A 19,119-nucleotide genomic window follows, 5' to 3' on the forward strand; every position below is an offset into this window, starting at 1 on the left:
TTAGGGTAGGAGCATCTGGCTTGTGTCACGGAAGAGAGCAATAAACATAAAAGGTCCTAAGTTCCTTTTTCCCACGAGAGGGATGATACGAGGTAAATGATGGGGGACTGACCAAATGGGGTTAAGGGGGGGTTGAACCGGGAACTCTTTATAATGGTTTAGTTTGTAGAACAATATTAAGTCCTGTCTTGTATTCCTACAACCAAGCATGTCATAGTAAAGATTCCTTTTGGACTAAGATTTGGCTCCAAGAGTTTTGTCTTCCTAAGACGTGGTTTGGGGTAGGTCCTGACAGCTGTTTTGTTGCTTGTGCCTGAAACTCCCTTTATCTTCCAAATAACTAGGGAAGATCACGTCTAAGGTGCTTTTTCAAATTACATTTCAGCTCTGGACTCTGATTCCTTTCTTCTGACCATCATCTTGGTTGTGGCTCTTTTTCATGTCCTCTTTTTTCCTATTTCTTCTGCCCATTACAGCCTGACGGTCTGAATTATGGGATGGACTTTCCTGCTTTCAGCCATCTGGATATTATTACCATAGATTTGAAAGACCCTGATGATTCGCTCAAGCACTGGGATTTCCTTGACTAGCTTGATTTAATATTGCTTGATGTTTGCTGTTGTCTCTCTTATTTAGTTAAATCATTACTTTGCACTGTTTTATCCCTCCCTGAAATCGATGGCAATAGCAGATCATATAGCTATAAAAGAATTAATTAAGGCACTGGTAGCACCAATTTCCCAGGCTTAATGGACGGCTAAACATGGTGGAAATGAACAGTTGTTAAAAAGTGAAGGGAATATTGGAATCAGTCCAAGAAATTTAAGACAGCAAAGGGTGCAGTTCAGTTCCATTTTTAAAAGCCAGGCAATATGTAAAATGATACACACACGAGTGTATCTGTATCAATAGGAATTGGTGCCCAAAGGGTACCTATTTATTTTACTAAATGTATTACCGCCGTGCTTAAAGGAATTAAACAGGTAAGAAACCATCAAATCAAAGACTTCGGGGCAGTCGTCACTTTTAGGCATCATGCAACACCATAAGGCAGGTGTGGGCAATTAATTCTCCCAAGGGGCCATCTGAGAAACTGGGACTTTTATGGAGGGCCGAACTAATAGACTGAAATCTCCCAAAGGTACTTTTTTCAAAAAAAGCTACTTTAATTTCATGGTTTGTTTTCTTTGGAAACGTTTTGCTTCTCATTCCAAGAAGCTTCTTGGGTGAGAAGTGAAATGTTTTCAAAGCAAATAAGCTAAGCAAGTTCAGTTGCTTTTTTTGGGGGGGGACTTTTGGGACAATCATGACCTGGATGATTGAAAATCTCTATAGACAATAAACTGAACAACTATTTTCAGCATCTTTCGTAAAGAAAAAAAAGCAAGGGACATCTACCCTCAGTCCAAAGGGCAGATTATTCCAAACTGTAGTAGGACAAGAAGCAACGGATGTAAACTAATGAAGAAGAGAAGCAACCTAGAACTAAGGAGAAACTTCCTGACAGTCAGAACAATTAAGCAGTGGAACAACCTGCCTCCAGAAGCTGTGAATGCTCCAACACTGGAAGTTTTTAAGAAGAGACTAGACAGCCATTTGTCCGAAATGATGTAGGGTTTCCTGCCTGAGCAGGGGACTGGACTAGATGACCTCCAAGGTCCCTTCCAACTCTGTTATTTTATGTTCTATGTTCTGTGACCAGGATGGTTTCTACAGTAATCATTTTTATTTTCTGTTACCTGCAGCTGATTTTGGCTTTTGTGCTCAGATAACTCCTGAACAGAGTAAGCGGAGTACAATGGTGGGGACGCCTTACTGGATGGCTCCTGAAGTGGTCACAAGGAAAGCATATGGCCCCAAAGTGGACATTTGGTCTTTAGGAATCATGGCAATAGAAATGGTAGAAGGAGAACCTCCGTATCTCAATGAAAATCCTCTCAGGGTAAGATCAACATTCTACACCAGGGGTCTTCAAACTTGGCCCTTTCATGACTTGTGGACTTCAACTCCCAGAATTCCTCAGCCAGGCATGCTGGCTGAGGAAGTCTGGGAGTTGAAGTCCACAAGTCATAAAAGGGCCGGGTTTGAAGACCCGTTCTACATTGTTGTGTTTGAGTCCTTCCAAAACATGAGAGTGTGGTGAAATTCATGGACTGTACATTTGGATGGAGACCATCCCACAGTCAACTCATGGACTAAGTAGGACAGACTACTTAGCTGTGTGTCCTAGAAAAAGGCAGTGGGGACAATTTCTCCTGCAGTTTTTTTCCTAATGTAGAAGTGTACTGAGATAACAGCCCATGCATTCCTTCTTCAGGGTTATGTAAATACCAGCTTAGCTCTCAGAAAGAAAGGAGTGGGTGAGAAAGAGACTCAAGATTGTCCCATCTTGATTCTCTTGCGTACAAAGGGCGCAGGGAGAGAGAGAACTCTGTTAGACTTTCAAAATTGATGTCAACCCTTTCAGGTAAGCCATGTCAAGAAATTGGTTCCACGAGATGGCTGGAACTCTCTTTTCTTATTGCAGAAAATAGAAGTCCTTTGATCAATTGACCGAAACAGGGATATTTTGGTCAAAACTCTGACAAAACAACCCCTTCCCCCTTTTGAAGCTCTGCACAGAAAAACCTGGCTTCCTCTGATAAATTAACGCTCACCCGTTTGAGCCCTTCTTAAAATTACATTGACTGGACAGATAGCCCTCAACTTAAGTCATTGGCTTAATACCCACTCAAAGTTGCAACAGCATTGAAAAAGTGACTTACAACTTATGACCTCACATTTAAAGACGTTGCAGCATCCCCACAGTCCCATAATCAGAACTGAGTGCTTGGCAACTGGCATGTATTTATGATGGTTGCAGCATCCTAAAGGCACACAGTTGCTTTTTGTGACCTTCCCTGCTGACTTCCCACAACAAAGGTCAATGGGTAAAGCTAGATTTGCTTAACATCTGCATGACTGACGTAACAGCTGCAGTGGTTCACTTAAGAACAGTGCCAAACAAGGTAATAAAACCAGGTGCAATAATCAACAATATTCTTGCTTAGCAAGAGGAATTCTGCTCCCAGTTGGGATTGTGCATTTTGCTTTTATGGGTTTCTAAGAGAAGAATATGGGTGTGATGAGGAGCATTGGAACATCTGCCTAAATAAAAAGAGGAGGTAGAACAGTTGCCTTGATGGGATTGATTCAATTGGTTATTTTATCTCATAGGCCTTGTATTTGATAGCTACCAATGGGACACCAGAACTCCAGAATCCCGAAAGACTTTCTGTTGTTTTCCGGGACTTTTTGAATCACTGCCTTGAGATGGATGTTGACAGGCGAGGGTCTGCAAAAGAACTCTTACAGGTAAATAAAGACAAAATCTTCATCTTTTTTTGATGAAGCATAGCTCTTCTGGAGATTCTCTCTGAGAACGCAGCATGACAAGACAAGGTACTTGTACATTTTGCCCCTTTGCATGGTTACTCAGATTTGATACATCAGGGGTTCCATGGAGAAAGGGGGAAAGATTAAAAGGTCAAGACAACTTGGTTGCAATGGCCATCTTGATTGTTTTTTTTATGACCTTGCAACATTGGTTTTATGTGGGGACCTGGACAGAGGAAGGCAATTGCGCTGAGTTTGGAAAAATATGAGAACTGGATGGATGAGGCTGTCAGAGGAGCTAAGTCATGTTTGCCTTCCAGCTTGATTTGTTTTAATTTTAATTTGCAAATTGATCTCCTATCAATCTGATTTGAGCTTTTGTCACAAGGGGGTGTAGACTGTGCATAAATGTCCATTCAGCCTCCACACTGTTTCAGTTTGATATCTCCAGTCAATTTATGGATTCACGAGCTCTCTTTGAAGGGCTGATTTGATCACCTTTGAATCTAATCCAATTGTGGCGCAGCTGTAAGTTGTATATGTCTCTGGGTGTGATTTGCATCAGATGAACCCTTCCTTCCAAAATCCCCCTTGCATGCTAGGGAGAAAAAACATAAATCTGAATACCTCTAGACCAGGGGTAGGCAACCTTGGCCCTTTTATGACTCGTGGACTTCAACTCCCAGAATTCCTGAGCCAGCCATGCTGAGGGGAAAGGCAGAGGTTTCCAAACTGAGCCATGCTGGCTCAGGAATTCTGGGAGTTGAAGTCCATATTTCTAAGGCAGGGGTAGGCAACCTTGGCTCTTTTATGACTCATGGACTTCAACTCCCAGAATTCCTGAACCAGCCACGCTGAGGGGAAAGGCAGAGGTTTCCAAGCTGAGCCATGTTGGCTCAGGAATTCTGGGAGTTGGAAGTCCACCAGTCATAAAAGAGCCAAGGTTACCTAGCCCTGGTCTAGGCCTGGGCCGCTTTATGACTCGTGGACTTCAACTCCCAGAATTCCTGAACCAGCCACGCTGAGGGGAAAGGCAGAGGTTTCCAAGCTGAGCCATGTTGGCTCAGGAATTCTGGGAGTTGGAAGTCCACCAGTCATAAAAGAGCCAAGGTTACCTAGCCCTGGTCTAGGCCTGGGCCGCTTTATGACTCGTGGACTTCAACTCCCAGAATTCCTGAGCCAGCCATGCTGAGGGGAAAGGCAGAGGTTTCCAAGCTGAGCCATGTTGGCTCAGGAATTCTGGGAGTTGAAGTCCATGAGTCATAAAAGAGCCAAGGTTGCCTACCCTTGCTCTAGACCCATTCTTCTTGGCTGGTTTCCCAACTGTTAGTAGTACCAATCGCACTTAGACTTATACACCGCTTCGTAGTGAGAACGAGTCTTTCTTTCTGATGCAACGTTAGCTCACCCTCGTGGGCTGCACCTCAGGAAGCGCACTAGCCTATACAAAAACAGAGCTAGTAAACTGGCAGCCAAACTGCTGCACTAATCCTCGACTTACAACAGTTCATTTAATGACTGTTCAAAGTTACGACGACACTGAAAGATGTGACTTTTGAGAGTTTTTTCACACTGACGACCTTTGCAGCATCCCCATGGTCCTTGTGATCCAAATTCAGATGCTTGGCAACTGGTTCACATTTATGACAGTGGCTGTCTCCCAAGGTCAAGGGATCCCCCTTTTGCGACCCTCCTGACAAGCAACGTCAATGGGGAAGCCAGGTTCACTTAACAACCGGGTTACTAACTCGTCCACTGCAGTGATTCACTGAACAACGGTGGCTAGGAAGGTTGTAACATGGGGCAAAACTCACTTAACCCATGCCTCGCTTAACAAGAGAAATTTGGGGCTCAGCTGTGATGGTAAGTCCAAGGACTAGCTGTCTCCTGCATTAGCGTTGTGGTCTCTTGGCTAATGTCACAATGCCGTTCGCTACGCAAATCAAGAATTTACCCACCTGTCTCCCCGTCACAATTTCTAAAGGGATCAATTCTTTTCTTCTTCCTTCCAGCACCCGTTTTTAAAACTGGCCAAGCCGCTGTCCAGCCTGACCCCTCTGATTATTGCCGCAAAGGAAGCTATAAAGAACAGTAGCCGCTAGCCTCTCAGAATAGCACCAGGCCCGGTCTTGTTTTGGCCGGACTGAACATCAGACCCAACCAACGCTGTCACACTTTGGACTCTCCTGCAGTCGGACGGGCAGGCGATGAGCGACGTTGTCACTGTCAATGGGGGAAGGGAAGCGGGGAGCGACCAGTCCCGCTGCCCTTGAGGAGACACCACCCTTGGCATCTCTTCTTTCCATTCTGAGAATCCCTTAACTTATTTTCTAAGGTGACCGGAAGCTTTTGGAAAAGAAGCTAGATGAGAAATTTCTTTTGCTACCTGGGGTGTTTCCAGGGCACCACGGCACTGCATGAGTCAACTCAACTGGGACAGTAGTGGTGACACACACACCCACCCACCCAAAACAGCTCTCCTTTTTCTTTTTCTTTTTTTTTGGGGGGGGGGTTTGGCTTTCCGAAAGAGAAGAACGATCCTCTTTCTGCTTCACCTTACCAGGAAGAATCCCAAAGTGTGTTCACCAGCTCCCGGTCAGCTGGCTTGATCTTTAAGAGGAGGAGAATCGCAATGGAAGGCTTGCTTTATTTCACCGGAAAAAGAAGAAGAAGGAAAAGAAAAAAATCATAATGCCAGTGGTGGTGGTGGGTGGTGGTGGTGACGATGACAATAAACCGAGAAGCTGATCAATCACAGCATCCTCTTGCGGGGTGGGTTGGGGTTATCCTTTGGAATGGAGGAAACGGAGAGCATTGCGGTCCTGAGAGCCTAAAGGAGAACAATGTCATTATGTTGATGATCTCACCTTGACGTCACGGCGATGATGTCACGATGCATATTGGTGCTTTTGTGTCTATGAGTTTTGCTAACTTTGGATGGAACGGCAGGACTGCTTTCATATCTGGCCAAGGTGCCTGTCCTTTTTCTCCAGAATCCTGAGCACTTCTATTTCTCCAGCAGCTCCTGGGGCTCTTCTCCAGAGCTGTTCCATTCCATAATCTGGAGGGTCAGTACCCACTCCCTATTTATTGTCTTAGTTGTCCCGCGCTTAATCCAAATCCCTTGGAAGAAACCTCCTTCCAAATTGAAGAACTTGCAGCAAAGAAAGTTTTCCACCTAGGACATCAGCCTAACTGTGTCCAGGTGAAAGCTAAGTTCAAGCTCTGCGCTGATTTTGATCTGTGGAGTGGATTTCTCTCCCCACCCCCACCCCCATCGTAATCTGAAAATAATAATAATAATAATTTTTTAAAAAAAACCCTCAACCCTTACAGCTGTGAATTTTAAGTTTTCCATTAAAACGGGATTTGGGAAGGGGACCCGTGCTGAGGCATCTGCCCAATTTCTGTGAGAACTGATGTGAGATGGGTCTTCCTGAGCCCTCTGCCCATGCTTGAGGAGCTCGGGAAGGAGAAAAGTTTGAAGAGGAGCATTGCCAGAGAAACGCTTCAGCCACAAAGAGCAAGAAAAATGCAGCAATACATAATCTGACGGGGTTATTTTACCCCTCCCTCCAAGCCTGTTTGAACTGTGACTTATCTTGCAAAACATTGAATCTGGAATTTCTAAACTCCCTGTATTGCTGAAATCTAGCAATTACTGTGAATATCTGTTGATGAAGCAAACAGCTTTGATTAAACAAATTTGTGTTGATGTTTCTTCCAATCTGAGTAGGACATATATGGTTTTTTTTTCTTCTTCTTCTTCTTCCCTAAACACGAGCAATTAAAAAATAAGTTGATGTTTGGTTTGCCAGCTATCTTAACTACCCTGTGTTTCTCTCCAAAGCGTTGCAAACATTTCTTGATAGTTTCTACACGTCAGTCTGGTCTCAAGTAGTAGAATAGGCCAGGTTATCTTTTCCTTGGTCAGTTGGCCATCTTAGTTATTGCTGTACTTTAATCTGAGATGAAAACGTTGGACGGTCTGTACCTCAGGTATTAGACGTGTTGAGTTTGGCATGAATGCAGGGAGGGGGAGGGGCAGATCTTCCTAAGAAGGATGAGTGTGAAAGGAAGGTGGTGAGAAGTAGGACGTGGACTTTCAAACGAGAGATCACTGCATCCATTATGGAAGCAGGATCCATGATCTCCTCTTGAAGTTCCAGTTGCACACTCCACATGTTAAAACCATTTGGGAGAACTGTAGCACTCTCTGATTTAAAAGTTGTCCATCCAATAGTTACTTTGAACATGGTCCTAGTTGAACTTAGCTTTCACCTGGACACAGTTAGGACATGGTCCCTGACGGCCTTGGGGCAAAAGTATCACGTGCTGGATGATAGCATTCTTTTCTTTTTGTTGATGTTGTTACAGACAATATGGAAAAGAGCATGGAGTTTGTTTCTGTTTGAAATTTTGGTGGAGATATCTAAATGGGTTTTTATTTGATTCAGCTACCGTGAAATCCAAGGGAACTTAAAGTCAAGATGCCTTCAAACCAAGCTGAACTTCAGATGACTGCATCTCTGCAATTTCTCAGTAGTCTTAAGGACCTGCTGTCTCCTGGTCTTCTTCTGTTTTTATGATTTTCAGTTTTGCCCAGCATTTCCCAATCTTAGCAAACTTAAGCTGTGTGGACGTCAAGTCCCAGAATTCCTCAGCCAGCATGCTGGTTGTGGAATTCTGGGACTTGAAGTCCACCCAACTTAAAATTGCCATGGTTGAGAATTACTGGTCTAGCCTATAGCCAATCCAACTGGGAGATGGTCAGAGTTCTCCCTGATATCAATTTACAAATTGTAACAATACAGGTATGTTTTATCAATTGGTTATCACTGAGGTTTGAAACTCACATCAAACTCAAATTCTTAACAGGCTCTCTAACTTCCCAGATGAAATCTTTGCCTCCACCTACTTTTTCAGACAATTCCCTGACTTCTAGCTCCCATCTTAACATTCAATCCCTCTAATTCATCTTAACATTCAATCCCTCTAAGAGCCTTGGTGGAGCAGTGGGCTAATGCCTCCTTAAGTAACACCAGCTGCCTGCAATTAGTGCAGGTTCGCATCCCACCAGGCTCAAGGTTGACTCAGCCTTCCATCCTTCAGAGGTAGGTAAAATGAGGACCCAGATTGTTGGGGGCAATTAAGCTGACTTTGTAATAATGCCGCTTGGGCCCCCCCCCCAAAGCACTAATAAGCAGGCATATACATAGAATGAAGGCTATTGCTAAGCACATTGATTTGTGCTTTAGATTGTAAGCCGACCTGAGTCTTCGGAGAAGGGCGGGATATAAATGGGATTAAAAAAAATCAGCTATGACTGGAAAGGAGGATAATGAGTAAGATGGAGTACTGCATCCTGTTTTGGACACCACATTATAAAAAAGGTGTTGAGATTTTGAAAAGAGAAGAGCAACAAAGATGATTAGGGGACTGGAAGCTAAACCATTGGAACAGTTGCAGGAATTGGATGTGTCTAATCTAATGAAAAGAAGGACTAGAGGCAACGTGATAGCAGTATTCCAATATCTAAAGGGCTGCCGCAAGGAAGAGGGGAGTTAACCTATTTTCCAAAGCACCAGAAGGCAAGACAAGAAACGATGGAAACTAATCAAGAAGAGAGGCAACCTAGAAGTAAGGAGAAACTTCCTAACAGTGAGAACAATTAACCCATGGAATGTCTTGCCTCCAGAAGTTGTGGGTGGCCCATCAGTGGAGATTTTTAAGAAGAGATTGGATAACCTCTGAAATGCTACAGGGTCTTCTGCTTGAACCGGGGGTTGGACTAGAAGACCTCCAAGGTGCCTTTCAACTCTGTTATTCTGTTATTTCAGGCTTCCTACCTCCCGTAGACAAACCACTAGACTCCCATGTAATTGTTTTCTCCCTGGTTGACTCGATGCTGCTAAATTGATTGATAATATCCTTTATGCATTTCTGTGCTTAGTAATATCGCAGTTAATATGCAATAACTTAAACATCTGGAGGATTCCAGTCCCCTCACGTAGCATTACTCTGACTTTTTTTTTTAACCACAGAGACTCATCTATCGCACATATTGCACACATGGTTCTGTTGGCTTTATTTCATTTCCCTTTATCTCATGTTTTGCTGTTCCATCCTTTGTTGTGTATCTGAATCATAAGCTGCGTAGAGCCGTGGAATCAACAGGTAGCACAGCTGTGCTGCAAGTTCCATGGAGCCCCACCCTTCAAATCTGCATGGACCCAAGCTCCAATTTTTAAGGAGGAGCCCTTAATTGTTATTCCTCTTAGAGAAACGCATTGAGTGATGGCTCCCAGCTTCATGATTGAGGATATCTTTTAGATGGTGCAAGGAAGCCATGCAACTCTAAAATATAGTAGGACTTGTGCCTTGCTTTGAATATAAAGTAGTCTTTTCCAATCTTAACTATTTTGAGATGTATGGACTTCAAATCCCAGAACCATGGGCTTAATGCTTGACACACTTACTGGTGGTGCCTAATTGAGGAAGGTTGCCTCCCTTGCAAAAACCTGTCACAATTAGGTCAACCTAGTACATGAGCATCTCTACACACTGAAGGAGTCTATTCCAGCTATGTCTTAATACAGCCACACTTAAACCCTGTCAAAAATTCAGATCAATGTCTATGATCAGCACAACTCTATGCTGTTAAATAGAAATTAATGGCTGGATAACAGAAATGGATCCCCCTGCTCTTCTTATGGCTAAAATATGAGCCCTTCAACCCTGGGAAGATAAATTTATGGCTCCAATTACTCAGTGGACCAACATGATGTAGATTTATGAATAGATGATTACAATGAAATATGGTTATCCCCAACAGTCTGCTCCTGTGTTCAATAGTTAAGGGACATGGGGCAGAAAACATCCTGCAGAAAGTACAGCAAAATCCACCACAGACAAACAGACAAATAAACAAGGCTTTAATGTTAGATTGGGAAGTTGAAAAACCATTTCATAAGCGGGCAACGATAAACCACGTTGCTAGTAAAACTGCATGGATCAGTCCATGTAATGGTAAGTAAGGAAAGACGATCTAAGAGTATCTTTCTCTAATTGTAATTTGGCCATTTGAATTTCATCAACTTTGTCTGGCAGTTCAGTTTGGAAACCCGATCAAACCAAATCATTGTTCTGAATCTAATCAATAATTGAAATCAGATTAGGGCTGATCGGCATATTGTTAAGGATTAGGCTTCATTAGTTTTTCTATTCAAGTGTTTTGTTGATCTTTACTTTGGAGCAACGTTTTGAAAAACAGAAGGTTTTCCATTGGGTCAAAAAACTATCTGTACTTCAGGCTCCGTTTAGAGGCTTCTCAAGTCTAAGTATCTTGACACAGGTACCACCACCATCAGCTCTAGGCATAAATCATGCAGTTCCTTCCTTCCTTATCTGCAGGAATTTTGTCCTGCTGTGCTGAGCTGGATGACTGCGGTGTGACTTTTATTGCAGGGGGGAAAAAATCGGGCTCTTAGCCAACTCTGATACTAACAATGGCATCAAAAATGATTTGACATTCAGGATGTTGTACATTCTCTGTCACTCTAGTGCTCGAAGGCAAATAATCTAGTATGGAAAATAGGACAATAATTATTTCATTAGAGAGAATCTTCCCCTTTTAGGGCTTTTTCAGTTTCAAGAAAGGCCCAGAATCTGGGATCCATTTTGGGGTGTGTGTGTGTCTCTGCATTTACTCTTCAACATGCAAGGGTGATCTTCACCTATACAGTATGGAAGTAGCACATCTTAAGCCTGTGTGAGTAGCATTTTAGACTATAATTCACACAATGGTTAATATGATTTTGGAAAGAGACTTTAAGTCCATACTTGGAATACTGCATCCAATTTTGATCACCACCACCGTATAAACAAGATGCTGAGACTCTTGAAGAAGAGCAGAGAATAGCAACAAAGATGATTAGAGGCCTGGGGGATAAAATGTATGATGAATGGTTGTAGGAATTGGGCATGTCTAATCTAACGAAGAGAAGGACTAGGAGTGACATGATAGCAGCGTTCCAATATTTGAGGGGCTGGAAACAAGAAACAATGGATGGAAACTAATCAAGGAGAGAAGCAATCTAGGACTAAGGAGAAATTTCCTAACAGTGAGAGAACAATTAATCAATGGAACAAATTGTCTTTGGAAATTGTGGCTACTTCATTACTGGAGGTTTTTAAGAAGAAATTGGACAGCCCTTTGTCTGAAATGGTATAGAATCTCCTTCTTCCAAGGTCCCTTTCCAACTCTGCTTTACTGTTACTTAAAGATGCTGATGTAATGTTGAGTTATGTACAGAAAAGGACTTGCTAAAAGGATAATTTTGCACCATTGGAAAAAAAAACGTTCCAGGAGATGTAGCAACTGAGAGAAAAGATAGAAAGTTCAAATAAAAATCATGGAAAATCGCCTCTTCCTTTTTACTGCATTACAAATTCTGTTATGCAACCTTTTGCATTCCGCCTTTGAAAACGACCAAAACCGGATCCTTGAAACATACAGGAATAGAGCATTCTTTGTTGAAAGGGGAAATTGGAAGCAGCTAGTCTGCTGATTTAAATCATATGATTTGATAAACATGTATTGAGTCTTGAATGTATCTATGCCAGGTTCCTGTTGCTTCCGTTGTCCGGGATAAAAAATGGCTTAGGAACCGAGGAGATGAGAAATTATAGCAGAACAAGGCTGCCCCTGTGTGGCCACATATAATATATTCTGCATCCCAAAGGTGCTTTTTCAAGAGGCAACTGGACTTTCCTTGTTTTTCCTTGAAGACGTTCCGCTTCTCATCCAGGAAGCTTCTTCGGTTCTTCTTGGATGAGAAATGAAACATCTTCAAGGAAAAAAAAAGTTGCCTCTTGAAAAAACAGCTTTAGGACAATAACCTGGATGACTGAGAATCTCCTTAGTCAAATATTTAGATTTTTGGGATCGTGGAAAAGGAATTTCAGCATGCAGATTTGGTAGATTTGCTCTACAATTCATTAAATTTAAGAATGTCTCAAAACCAAAAAAACTCAAACTCAGCTTAATTGTTTCGTTTGCTCATTTATAGGCATGTATGTCATTAACAAGCATGTACCATTTGCCCAAAATGGTATAGGATTTCCTGCCTAAGCAAGGGGTTGGATTACAAGACCTCCAAGGTCCCTTTCAACTCTTGTTATTCTATTCTAATCTAAATCCATACTGCTAAAACAGCCAAGTACATTTTGTGGCAGCTCAAGTGTACACCGTAGTCATTAGGTAAAACCATTTTTCCCAATGGGTGTTATCTGCTAGAAACCAGAAATAAATGCCAGAAACTGGAAAAAAAACCATTGTAAATTGTTATAACGTGATTGTATCATTCACACAGGGATTGCTGTAGATCAGTGTCAAAAGCTACAAAAGAAGTAGACTTTAGCTCTGGCATAGAAACCATTAATGTGTATTCAAAGAAGCAAGAAGAATAACAGAATAAAAGTTGGAAGAGACCTAGAAGGTTTTCTAGTCCAATCCCCTGTACTATTTCAGACAAATGGCTGTCCAGTCTCTTCTCAAAAACCTCCAGTGATGGAGCACCCACAGCTTCTGGAGGCCAGCCGTTCCACTGATTAATTGTTCTAACTGTCAGGAAATTTCTTAGTTCTGTGTTGGGTTACCCAATTCCTGCAACCATTCTTCCTCAGTTTTAGCCTCCAGCCCCCTAATCATCCCTGTTGTTCTTCTCTGCACTCTTTCCAGAGTCTCAATATCTTTTTTAAAACCGTGGTGACCAAAACTGGATGCAGTATTCCAAGTGTGGCCTTACCAAGACATAAAGTGGCACCAACACTTCACATGATCTTGATTCCATCCCTCTGTTAATGCAGCTTAGCACCGTGTTGGCTTTTTTGGTGACTGCAGCAATGCTGGCTCATATTTAAATGTACTAGGAGAGTACAGGTTGGTTCAGATTAGCCCTCGCACCCAATCAGGAGAGAACTAAATACGTCAACTCTGAGCCTTGGGAATAAGATAAGAGAATTGGGGTTTTTTGTGCCCACCAATGGATGAGAAGCAAATGAATGCAAATATTTAAACAGGCACCCTGACTTCGTTGGATTGGTGCTGATTCTGAAGTGACAGTGGAAACACCCCCCCAGAGATTAGAAGAGAGCATGACTCAATTGGATATGGGAAGTCTCCAAAAAAAAATTGGTCGTAGGTCAAAGAAACAAAAATATTCTGGGCATGAGAAATTCGCAGCCAGTATGGTGGAAAGCAACCTTCATTTCTTGTCTAACTTTAGATAAACTATATCAGCGGAATGTAGAGCTGAGTTGTCCACTAGATCCAGGGGTCTCCAACCTTGACAGCTTTTAAAATTTGTGGTCTTCAACTCCCAGAATTCCCCAATCAGCACAGCTGGCTGGGGAATTATGGGAGCTGAAGACCACAAATCTTAAAGTTGCCAAGGTTGGATACCTCCGCGCTAGGTGAATGCACTAGAATCAGAAATTCCATGCTAGTCTCTTAGAGGGGCAGCAAAACAAATTACAAAAAAGTTGTTTAACAAAGATACTGTAGAGATACTGTGAATATGATGCTACCCCTCTCTTAGGAAAAGATACAGACCTAAAATGATTTGACCAGCAATGTTTTGTAAATTATGACATCAAGTGGTATCAGTTTAGCTCAGAAGTTCCTAAATATCTTTCCAATATGAGATATGAACAGTTGAGGAAGTAGTAGGAGACTTCAAGCTATAGATATTTAAGCGCTTCAAAGTGGAATGTGTAGATTCTTGCCGCTTGGAGATAATTCAGATTAACCTGGGAAGCAAATAGAAATATGCTAGTTTTTAGGATTGCAATGGTTTGGATTCAGTTCGAAAAGTGTGCTTTGTAATATACACACATGGAAAAATAATTCTGGTTGGCAGCTCATGTAAACAGCTGAGTGATCAGAATAGCAGCTGCTTTAAAGAGATATGGACAGAAATTAAGTTTGCACTTCCATACGTTCCATGGCACCTTTTTACAAATTATTTCCATGATGGTGCACACTCTGATGATCCCTTTGGCGAATGCTGTGCCAGGCTAAATGGTGCAAGGTTTTGATTCCATTTTTGCTTTAACCTGTAACAGACTTTTTGTAGGAGATGACCAATCTGAGCCCGAGGGAGGGGTCAAACACGTCATCAGTCTTGAGTCCCTTTGCACCCACAAGAGATCTAAGTCCAGCCCACCTTGAATCCCATGACCTTTATCTACCATCATTTGGACTGTTAATAGTTCAGATTCTTTTTTTAAAAAAAACAAGTTTTATTAATTTTCTAATTTTATATCCAAATGTTTATGAAGCAATGTGGTGATTGGATAATCAAAAGTTCAATAAGAAAGTTTTTTTGTATGTAGGTCAAGGTCAATCAATAAAAATTCCCTCTCCAATTCCCTTAGTCACAATATCAAAATCAAATTAATACATTTCTGGTTGTAGCAGAATCAATTTGAACAATTATCTATACATTTTCACGTATACTTATTCATGTCCTGTTTTTAAGTTTTATCTAATTTTAATACAGTGCTCCAAATTAGCCTGTAATATCTAAAAACCTTAATTTTCGGGTAACCCACATTTCCCCTATTTCATTATATAGTAATTATCATATCTGAAATACATACATTGTTCATTTAAATGTATTCTTATTATATTTCAAAAACATATTCTATTTGTCATCTTTGCAATTCATCTATAATTAAAGTATGTTTTACTGTATCATTCCAAGTTCTATAAATAATTCAGAGTTATGCTCTAGTAGCTAATTTTCATTCTCTTAAAAATCCAGATCCTAAATATAAAATCAGTTAATAACTTTTAACAGTTGCCCTTGGCCCATTAAAAGGAAATGTAAGCTTTATTATTACAAATCCCAACATTTACAACAGAAAAAACCCCATTTTTAAAATCTAACTCTAGCTTTCTTTTTGTGCCAAGCAGGCTTCCATATCATTGCCTTTAACTTCTCAAATGTGTCTCCCTTTCTTCCTACACATGTTGTTTGAATCCAGGGAGACCACCCAGTTACCAATTTTTCATTCTAATAAATCCAATCTCCAAGTTTGGCATAGTACAGTTGCCATTAATTCAATCTGGCCTTCTCCTTTCAGTTCCATCTGGCCTACTGTAGGTAAGAGGTCATGTCTGGTGTTGTATTTATTGTTTGGTTGGTTAAAGTCTTAATGTACTGTATTTTAAGGCCTTTGGAATCCTCCATCTTAGTATTGCTTTCTTCAGCTTCTGTTGTTTGTTGAATTGTAGGTTTTATAGTGAAATCAAAGTTTGGGCATCAAGGCTCTCAGTAGATTGTACTTGTTGTTCTTTAAAGTGCCCTATTTTGTTGTTGATTTCCTCATCCTCTGTTAGTTTTTGGGTTATCAGTTTGTCAATTAAAGTCAGACTCTCATTAGGTGAGTTTATGCTGTCAGATTTGTCTTTACATCTGGCTTTCATTTCTGCAGTCATTGCCAGAATTGTATCAAATATAAGTTTATAGTCAAGTGGTGGAATATATTCTTCCATTTCTTTAGTATTTTACAGATAGGCTTTTAGTGGAGGGTATTTTAATAAAAGTCAATAAATGTCCACCTCCACTATTCCTAAAGATTGTTTTCAGTGACAGGTGTTCCCAATTTTTATCTTTAATGTCAAGGACAAATTTGTTACATCCAGATCTCAGAGTAAAAAAAAAAGGTTTACTTGCTATACTAGGTTTCACCACAAGATGTCCTCAATAGCATGTAAAACCCTTTTCCAGACTAATATGAGGCTTTTATCCAATTAATTAATTTATCCAATTAATCCATTTTTAGCAGTAAATAGGGTAGTAGATTCCCACAGAAATAAGTAATAAAAACTTTTTAGTGGCCCAAAAATTCCAGAAGTACAAATAAGATTGCTTAGTTAATTAGCTTAGCCATTTAATTTCTTTTGAGGCTTTAAGGTTTTAACTCCCCAAGTTGGCAGTTACGGATCTTTCAAAAAGGGGAGAAAAGATGTTCAGGAAAGTCCCACAGGGAAGTAATTAGGGAAGTAAGAAAGGTAAGGTCTCACCCAAATCCTCCAGATTGCTTCGTTCTGCTTGATAGTGATTTTGGCTTTCGGCAGGGAGCGGCTTAGTGATCTCTTCTTCTTCAGGCCAAAAGAGCTGCTCTGAATCAAACGGATGGCTACCACCTTTCCGGGTTCACAGAGAGAGCCTCTTCATGGTGGTCACCCCTCCAGGGTGACTTTTGACCCTTTTCAGGGTTCTCCGAGGAAGAAAGACCAGATGGCAGGGAGAGGCTTCTTCCCGCATGTCCGCCGGCACCACATGCGCAAACCGGAAGCCAGTAGTTCAGATTCTTGCAGAGAGCATCAGCATACAATAAATCTATATTCATTTGGACCACCTAGGCTCCTGATTTCCTGCGCTTGACACTTTTGTTTTGCTTAGAGAGAGAGGTCTTTTGCGTCAGAAAATTAAAAGTCATTAGTGTGTGACTAAGACCCCAAGAGAATCAACTCAAGGGAAGTTTGACACAGTATTTCAAAACATTTCAAGTGTGTTGAAAGCTCAACTAAAACAGAGACATACTGGGAGGAGGGTTTCTTAAATATATAGTATTAACTCGCAGTGAAGTCATGCAGGGGGAGCTCTGGAGGAGGCAAATGCTACCACAAATTGTAACAAAATTTGGAATCCTATCACAGCATCCTTTGAACAGATGCCGTGCTAGTGAAAATCTAATCTAAAATCTAATCCAAAGTGCCACCATCAACTACCTAGGAAGGGATCAGCACTGGATTTGGTTTCAAGATTTTATTGTGAGTCTGTATCAAAACAAACAGTACTTCCTTAGCAGGCAACCTCAGTTTTCCCTTTCTTCCATCTGCAGTGTGGGCATAAACAATACAACGAGAAGTACATTTGTTATACAATACACAAAAAGAATGCTTGAATAATGTATGCGCTTCGTACTTATAAAAAGTGCGACATAAATGCCTATAGTCATAGCTTACCTCGAGGATGCTAATTGCAGAATATATTATTCTATATATTTAATAGGTTTATTAAAAATATAACACATGTGTGTAAATATATTGCATACATTCTATATAGAATGCTCTGGCAAGAGCAAAAAGTGCAAAGTACAGGTATTATTTTCTGTGCATTGGCTTGAATCCACCATAAATGTCATGGCACTAAGAGGACACCTTTCATTTAGTGCAGACTAAATTCCCTGGTTAGATGTGCTCGGGTCCTGTCAGCTGCTCCCTTACGCTTACTTGTGCTTCCTTGCTATGTGACGACAGACTGCCATGAACGGTGGAATGGGGGAATGCTTGGGGAAACGAAAGTAAGTACTGTATCTCCTTGAGATGCTGCTTCAAGGTCACCCAACTGGAAGAAGGAGGGAGCTGCATAGTAAACTATGCTTGGACTGTTATGAAAATATCTTACCTGGACCTGATTGGTTAAATGAGGGTGGGCAAAGGGAGACAGTTAAGAGGGGGAAAAGGATTTTGGTGCGAGATCCTCAGTTCTGGCTTTGCAATAAACTATACCTCAGTGGGTTAGGACGCTGAGCTTGTCGACCAGATGGTTGGCAGTTTGGCGGGTTGAATCCCGAGTGCCGCATAACAGAGTGAGCGCCTGTTACTCGTCCCAGCTTCTGCCTACCTAGCAGTTCAAAAGCACGTAAAAATGCAAGTAGAAAAATAGGGACCACTACGGTGGGAAGGTAACAGCGTTCTGTGCGCCTTTGGCATCTAGTCATGCCGGCCACATGACCATGGAGACATCCTCGGACAAGCGCTGGCTCTTTGGCTTTGAAATGGAGATGAGCACCACCCCCTAGAGTTGGAAACGACTAGCACGCATGTGCGGGGGAACCTTTACCTTTACCTTTATACCTTTCTCAACAAGTGGAGCCAAAGGCCATTTCTATTTAGAGTTTTAGGTGTGGTAGGAATGACAGTACCTTTCCTTCTATCCTCATCCATTTTAGGATCTCCCTAAAATATGCCCCAGATGTTGAAGAACCCCCTGGAATGTGAGGAGACAAGACTTCTTTGGGGTACCCTAAAACAACCCTGATTTCTTTCTGCCTCTCATCCCATCAGCAAGAATGTTTGGGGCGAGTCTCTGCTCGAAGATATCCCCACTGTAGGAACCCATGCCAGAAGAGGCCCAATGAACTATTGTCCTACATATGTAGGCAGTTCTCGACTTACGATGATTTGTTTAACAACCATTCAAAGTTACAACAGTGCTGAAAATAGCGATTTATGACCGCTCTGTGCATTTATGACCATCACAGTGCCCCCACCACCACGTGATTGTGATTTAGGCACTTGGGAACTGTTGTGCATCCTGGGGTCATGTGATCGCTGGGGTGCAACATCCCGGGGTTACGTGATTGCCATTTCCAACCTTCCCAGCTGGCTTCTGACAAGTAGTCAACAGGGAAGCTAGGTTGAAAATTGCAACCGCGTGATGTTTTGCTTAACAACTGTGGTGAAACCCTCATGAGATTGTGGGGTGGTGCTTCCCTTACTGAGTGCACCATTGGACAATGATGCTCCCAACTGGTGCTGAAATCAGGGACTATCAGAAAGAAAGAAAAACAGTGACTGCTGAAGAACAGTTTTCCCTTTATGTGGTGGGGTGATGATGATGATTTGACTCAAGTATAAGACAGAGCTGTGTGAAGAAAAGCTAC

The 19,119-nt window shown here is 41.7% G+C and overlaps 1 protein-coding gene across 2 annotated transcripts in view; it reads left to right on the forward strand.

Moving 5' to 3' along the window:
• PAK3 (p21 (RAC1) activated kinase 3) overlaps positions 1 to 5,986 on the forward strand; it is a 32,575-nt gene extending 26,589 nt beyond the window's left edge. For both annotated transcript variants that reach the window (XM_083372332.1, XM_083372331.1), the window contains 3 exons: positions 1,746 to 1,942; positions 3,217 to 3,354; positions 5,388 to 5,986. In XM_083372332.1, coding sequence (XP_083228458.1) covers positions 1,746 to 1,942; positions 3,217 to 3,354; positions 5,388 to 5,477 — 425 coding nt within the window. In that variant the 3' untranslated portion in view covers positions 5,478 to 5,986. The remainder of the gene's footprint in view (positions 1 to 1,745; positions 1,943 to 3,216; positions 3,355 to 5,387) is intronic.
• The last annotated feature ends 13,133 nt before the right edge of the window (positions 5,987 to 19,119 follow it).

This window comes from Vipera ursinii, assembly GCF_947247035.1.
Source record: "Vipera ursinii genome assembly, chromosome: 12".
Classification (NCBI taxonomy): domain Eukaryota; kingdom Metazoa; phylum Chordata; class Lepidosauria; order Squamata; family Viperidae; genus Vipera; species Vipera ursinii.